This window comes from Salminus brasiliensis, chromosome 2, assembly GCF_030463535.1.
Source record: "Salminus brasiliensis chromosome 2, fSalBra1.hap2, whole genome shotgun sequence".
NCBI classification, from domain to species: Eukaryota; Metazoa; Chordata; class Actinopteri; order Characiformes; family Bryconidae; genus Salminus; species Salminus brasiliensis.
In genome coordinates this window covers 46,937,898-46,945,256 of record NC_132879.1, presented here as the reverse complement: position 1 = coordinate 46,945,256, position 7,359 = coordinate 46,937,898, and the positions used below count along the sequence as shown (strand labels likewise).

Sequence of the window (7,359 nt, the reverse complement as noted above, 5' to 3'; positions counted from 1 at the left end):
CTATCTAAAAGTTAGATCTTTTTATCAAGAATTTTGTTAATGTAACATATTTTATTTATGCGCTACCCAACAGGGATTTGGGTACATTGGGTGCTTATGTACTGAATATGTACAAATGACTATAAAAATTATATTAAAAGAAAAAACTTCATCTGTTCTTGGACCCTGCACATTTTCTATTGACAATTTAGTATTACTGTTCCCTATAAAAGCAAAAAGTGTTATAAAGTAGACACATTAGTATATTGCACATTAATAACGCTAATTTTGTTTATTTCTAAAACAATCTTGGGGTTGTGGGGGGGTCCAAAGATGCTCAAGACCCTGGTCAGCAGGGAGAACCACCACTGCAGAAGCGTGAGTTCATTAACTAAATAACATCTGACACCAGAATACTGTGACACTAATTTTTATTATTTTATTATTATTTATTACTATTTATAATGCCCAGCACTAGGTCCACACACTGGCCTATAGGGGTTAACCTGCTCTGTAAAACGCATCTTCCACATGAAGTGACTTTGCCTTTACTATTCTCACCTCCTCGACTCCTCCACCCCTTCCAAAATCATCCAAACATCCGGTCATTAACAATGCAACCATCACCACACTCCATCTCTCAAATCATCAGTGGCTCCGTAACCACAGAAATCATACATAAAACTCAATGAATGAGTTGGAATCCCCCAGCAAATCTCGGTTCTGTCGTCCAGCGCACCCAACCGCACATACCTCAGGACAAGCATGCTCTCTGTTCTGCAGCAGTGTTTTGCTGCAACATGGAGTGAGCCCCGAGCCACCATGTCCATGCGGGACAGCGCGGGACACAAAAAAGCCATTTATCCTCCGAGCGGTGGCCTGCAGCTCCAGCGGCTGGCCTCAAAGGCACGGACCTGCCGCAGGCACTGCAGTGAACATGCCTCCACCACCCAGCGTCCTCTTCAAAAAGACCCGCGTTTCCTGTCTTGAAGACGCTGCCGGATCACCAAAGCGTTCCACCAGGCTGAACTAGTCTGTTTTCAAGGACGCCATCCTGTGCGTGCATTCTACGGAAATACAGATTCATTCATTATTTACTGGATGGCTGGGGGCTCAGGATGTCAGGCTTTTTGCAAGCAAAGTTATTCATTGTGTAACTGGAGACATGGCTAACTGCTTTAGCTCAAATGGTAATTAGAGTACAACAAAGATGATGTTCTCATTTGGTAAGAGCAGTAGGTCCAGTGCATCTGTATGTCCCACTGCCTTGGCACCGCTAAAAAGACAGAGCCTTGTGCAAATGAGCCCACAAGAGGCTGTTCTTTGCTTGTTTATGCACTTCATGAATCCAGAGACAGCCAACAAATGCTTTAGCTCTGATCGGCTCCCACAGGTGTGCTGGATTAAACTGCAGTGTCTTCTGAACCCAAAGTTTCCTGCTGCGCCCTGAGGGAAAGCAACAGGAATCAAAGAGAGGCATCTGTCAGGTCTTGCTTACAACACAGAAAACAAACAGTTGGTTTGTTGTTACTGAAAGCATTTTCTTCTGTGGTGATGTGTCCAAAAGAGACCTTACCTGCATTGACTGTTTAGGGGGGATGATTCAGGGTCATTGTGTGCGGCTCTGCTACCATCCTCAGGGTCACTCTGTGTCTCTGATCTCTCAGGTCCGGGAAATCTGCTCATGTCTGTTTCACATCTCCTTTCTGCACAGCACACTTTCCGGCGAAGCACCTACAAGAACGAGAAAACTGGCATTGAAATCAGATGTGCAAGACAGAGTGCCTAAGTGCAGGGAACTCCAGCTTTCACCACACACCAACATACTGTGGAAAAGGAAGCTTAACTGTTCTTAGAGCGAGTGCCAGCGCGGCAACACAGGGGACGACGAGCAGTGCCAGAAGGCTGGGAATCACAGCGTCATTCACATGCTTCTGGCTACTTTGTCCTGTCAACACATAGCAGCATAACACCCATTTAGTCACAGTGGAGTCGTGTATGGGCTTGAGGACTGATAGACATAATAGTGGTGGCGTTTGCATTATATCGTTGTCACACAAGCCACCATTTATAACTGGGTGTGTTTGTCATTAAGTTGGCTTGGTGTACTCCGCAAATGGTTTCAGTACAGCATGTGCATGTGTGCATACAAGACCCACCTGGTGTAATGGGTGGAACTGTAGGGCAGGGGGGAGGGGTACAATGAAACTGGCGAGGTGCCAAGGCAAACGTCACAAGAACCTCCTTAACATGGTCAAAATAGCGCCTGGTGGACCAGCTCACACTCTGGTAATGGCACTTGAAGACCTGCATTATTGCCTCCTGGGGAAAGACAAAAATAAGCTCATTTAAGTGCTGTTTCTTTGAAAGCTTTAACCATAGGCTGAACTGTAAACAGAAACTGAACTGAGTAAACAGAAATCAGACAGCTTTATTCGCAATCACATTTTGTGATCATAAGACAAAGATATATTTAAAGCTATTTAGGTTCAGTCGGTAAGAACATAGAACAGACAGGAAATCTAACAATCACAAAACAGTTGTCATCTTGCGTGTTTAAGGTGGTAGTAACATCAGGCTCCTCCAGATGCTGCTGCACAAAGGTGGTTGGGTTATAAATACCTGCAGGGTGTGCAACAGGATTCAAAGATTAAGACTGTAGACGGCAGAGTGCAACAAATGTCTTGTTCGATGTGTGTAAAATGGGTTGATCATGCAAAAGGACGCTGTGTGAAGGAAGTAGCGGAATTTGCAGGTGAAACGAAGTATGAGTCTACAAGCAGTGTCAGAAATCCTAGTCTACAAGACATTCTCATCAGAATTGTGGCTGAAATATGAAACTGACAGGCAGGGAATGCATGCATTGGGTTATGGCTTGTGGTAGAAAACTTAAGTCCTTGCAGAGTGTTCTTTTAGAAAATGGTTGTTGAGCACCTGCGTTGACTTCTAGAAACAATTCTTGCCTAGAAGACGAAACACATCAGTGGTCCCTGTCCGTCAGTTTCGTTTTACAACCACAATTCTGACGAGAGTTTCCTGTAGACTGGGATTTTCACCACTGCTGGTAGACCCATATGACTGTACACTTCGATATACATGCAAATTCAACTACTTCCTTCACATTATGGCCTTTCACACGTACAAACGAAATCACCTTTTTTTTGCCAATCATTACCATCTGCTTTGCGATCCATTTTCCTCACTTCCAACAAGACATTCACTGCACTGTGCCACCTCAATATATGAACCCTGTTGCACATCTCGCAGGGATTTATATCCCGAGCATCCTCGTGCAGTGCCATTAGCAGGAGCCTGAAGTTACTACCACCTTAAACATGCAAGGTGACTAATGTTCTGTCCGGGTTCACATAAACCACTTAATATAATAGAAACCCTTTACTTACCACACAAAAAGTAACTGTGACAGTGTGATTAAATGCAGAATGTATGATAATGTATGTCATGTACCCTGTGTATAGTGTGTATATCTTATTTATTTAGTACTGTGCTAATGTAACGGTATAGACACTTAAGCTTCTCTCTCCCCTTCCCACCTGTGATGTGATGTGAAGTAGCAGAATGTAGGGAGTGATGAATGTGAGTTACCAGCTCTTCGTTGTCAACGGTGAAGCGAAGCCCTTGCAACATGGTGATGAAAATGGTAATGTTTTCTCTGTTGGTGGACAGGTTGCCAAACTTGAGGGCTAGCATCTTTAAACTGCTCTCTACTGGATACAGGTTTAGATGAAGCCAGCACGTCCCTCCCTTACACAGTAGGACAAGAGAACAGACGTGAGAAAATCTGAAGCGCACCATAAGAAGCAATTTTGTGGTAACACTGGCATGTAGCTAAGATGATATCTGACAGTAAATACAGTACTGTCATTGTTACCGCTTTCTACCCCAGCAAACAAGCCTGTGAGTATAACTGCGAGCAAAACTTGTGGGTAGCATCTTCAGATACTTTAGTTCTAATCACGATGAATCATAAGAAATGAATCAATCAAACGTCAGCGCAGCTGGAAGACTCACCACGTCTTTGGAAACGTAACGAACAGGAATTTTGTAATCCTTTGGAAGATTTTCTCTCTGTCAGATGGCGCAGGAGACAAAAGCGTGTAAAATAAACAGCACTCGGACACTTATTCCTAAATACATGTCTACTAATGTGACATACTAATACTGAGAAGTGACAGGGAAGCCAAGACTCACAAGTGTGTCTAAAGTGGCCACATCATCTGTCAGAGGGCTCCCGAACACACCAGAACAGGTTACAAGGCTCGAAAACAGCAGGACTAACACACATGCACTTCCACTGATCTGTGGAGAAAGGTGAAGGAACAGTTATCAGACATATGAAAATAATTAGCAATGTCACATCATCCATAATTAAAGTGCTAGCACATCGCCTACTAGACCTAAATACCACAGGTGAGTACTCACAACTTTCACTTCCTCAGTTGCACGTAATTAAGTGAGGGTTTGAATTATTTTTTAAATGACGAGACTTTTATATGGTCATTTATGTCAAGAAATTGATCTGTTCACGTTTACCATATTTTCTTTTGGTTTTTATTTTTTTTATTTAATTCTATTTTGCAGGTTTAAAACATGGACTCTTTGCCTTAGCTTGAATCTCTCACTACTAAACTTTATCTACTTATTATTATTTAGTTATTTTAGATGAAAATGACCAACAACAAGAGACGAACCACACACTTCGGCTCCTGAGCTGATGTATGGCGGTACTAGAAAGTTCTACTGCAGTTTTTTAGCCTTGTCCCCGAACTCAGTACCTGCTCAGTTTCAGGACCTGAGGCTGTTTTTTCACTTCTACTTGAGTCACTATATTAACGACACCTCTAGAGTAAGCTTTTACGCTTCTCTGCCACCTGTAAGGATCTTCTTACCTCAGCACATAAGCAATAACTTAGCTGGGAACCAACAGAAGGCGCGTTTACGCGTTTACGAGCCAAAAAACAGGTCGAGCGTGTGCGTGAGAGTGCGCGCGTCCTCGCGCGGTGGTTCGCGCGGTGGTTCGCGCGCTCTCCAGCCCACTTACCTTAGCCTCCTTCATGTGGAACAGGGGATGTCAGGCCGAAGTTGGTCGAGCTCTTATTTCCTCCTCTTTCTCTGTCGGCGGAATGCAGGCATGATTCCACTTGCACGTGTTAAAGGCGGGTAGAAGCCAAGCGGGCCGGAACGTGGCGCGAGCGCAGCGCGAGCTCCACCGAGTTTCTGCCTCAAGGCGCCGCTTCAAACGTCAGACACACAACGTGTGTGTGTGTGTGTGTGCGTGCGTTCGTGTGCGCGCGCGCGTGTGTGTGTTTGCTGAAGGAGATGGACATGACTAATAGCGATGGGAGGCTCGATTCGGTTTAGCGAACCGATTCTTTTAGACCGTTCGGTCAACGACTCGTATGCTGATGAGCTACAAATGAGCGCGACTCCGTGTCGGTACTGAATCGGCTCTACCGGTTTAGAACCGGTTCGAAAAAAAAAACCAGTCAGGGTGAAAAATTCTGAGAGACGCTCATTACCAGTGCTTAAACTCCTCAAAAATGATGAAATATTAATCTGTACACAGATTGGAGAGTTGGGAGGTTCAAAACTCTTCAGCAGCCTGTGGAAAGTGGAAAATGGTTTTGGAAAATATATTTTTTCGTATGAAATATGGAGTTTCTAATCTTTAACACCAAATATCGCACACAAGTCTAACCCTAGTTCTCGCTCTTGTCCTAAATAGGAAATCTGGTAGAAGAGGAATTTCAGTTTAATCCTGTAGGGCTTAGTTTCTCTGATTTATGATGTGTTTAAGAGACACTAATATTACGTATGAAGTGTGTAAAGGGGGGCGTTGTAGATGCTGGTGGTGCTCACTTCGCTGTCAGTGTCACATAGCATTAAGGGACATGGCCTGTAGTCTCTAATCTGATTATAGCTTTCACTTATCTTTGTCAAAAAGCCTTTTTAGATTATCTTACCAACAGATAAGGACGTTTCTCTGGGGTGAAGTTAAGTGAACATGACATAAAAACGAATAGGCCTCCATTGAAAGGGGAGGGGGTTGCCATACTCTTGCCAAAAAATCCCTTTTCCTTTTAAAACTGCTTAAAATTCAGGTTAGGTGACAGATGCCTTGTTCTAACACATTTCTATTCCATCCAGAGTTACCTGCCAAGTTTCCACAGATGTTCTGTTATACAGGAAGGTAATAATTGAGGATTTTAAGCAGTTTCACATCATCTTCATTTCACTTCATAATTGTTTTATCTGTTGATCTGGAAAGGCTGCTGACCCCATCATTTACTTAATTATAAATTGCCAGTACCACCCACTGTACTGTCTCGCCTCTCTACTTCCATCTGGGTGTAGATACAGGACATGCAAGATTTGTTTCCTGTCATTTACATACTCATTCCCCACACTGCAGTTTAAAAAAGCACTCCTTGTTTAGTTCTCTTATTCTGAGATGATACTGTAACACTCTGGCCTCGTCACACCAATCAGCCGACCCATGTGCCACTGAAACAGCTCTGACCCATTAAGGCTTGGACACCACAGGACCTGTATTGGCATCCTATGGTACTTGGCATGAAGACATTAGCAGCAGATTCCTCTGAGATCCTGTACGTTGTAAGGTAGGGCCTCCACAGATCTCATGAGTGAGCTTTAAGTGTCCATGACCTGGTTGCGGATTCAACACGGGTTGTCTTTCCTTGTACCACTTTTGGTATGTACTAACCACTGCATACCAGGAACACCCCACAAGACTAAAGCCTGATGGTTTGAGGATGCTCTGGCCCAATAGTCTGGCCTTCACAATTTGTATCTTGTCAAAGTGGTGCAGAGCTTTTCACTTGCCCATTTTTCCGGCTTCCAACACATCAACTTCAAGAACAGACCGTTCACTTACTCCCTAATATGTATATCCTTCCCCTTGGCAAGTGCCATGGTAACCACATAATCAGTGTTATTCATGTCATTTGTCAGTGGTATGTTATGGCTGATCATGAATTATTTCGGTTGTGAATTATGCCTGTTTATGGAATCACTCGTATCTGCACTATGAAAGGAATTGCCTCCAAGGGGGGCAATAAACTGGACTGGGGGTACGGCCCCTCCCAGGGGTCAAACTAATCATTTCTTCAAAAACTCACAAGTGGCATGACTAAACAGCATGTTTGATCTCCTTCTTATAAGCCCCTAAGCCCGCTACACTTATACTGCCATCTAGTGGCGATTAGAAGATTCTCAAAATCTCAAGCACACTTGGACATGATTCCGACATCTCAAATTATTAAAGTCTGAAATGAATAATTTAGTAAGTTTTGATCACAAGCTGAAGAAGCAAGCACATATTCAATGAAAAACACTTGG

At 43.6% G+C, this 7,359-nt stretch overlaps 1 protein-coding gene across 1 annotated transcript; it reads right to left on the bottom strand.

Moving 5' to 3' along the window:
* kitlgb (kit ligand b) lies at window positions 1-5,226 on the bottom strand. The gene is made up of 8 exons (XM_072673928.1): window positions 5,042-5,226; window positions 4,192-4,299; window positions 4,012-4,068; window positions 3,586-3,744; window positions 2,139-2,301; window positions 1,827-1,927; window positions 1,556-1,713; window positions 1-1,425 (listed from the first exon to the last, which is right to left on the bottom strand). Exons 1-8 carry the CDS (start codon window positions 5,054-5,056, stop codon window positions 1,383-1,385), a joined length of 804 nt encoding a protein of 267 aa, XP_072530029.1. The 5' UTR covers window positions 5,057-5,226; the 3' UTR covers window positions 1-1,382.
* Between the last annotated feature and the right edge of the window lie 2,133 nt (window positions 5,227-7,359).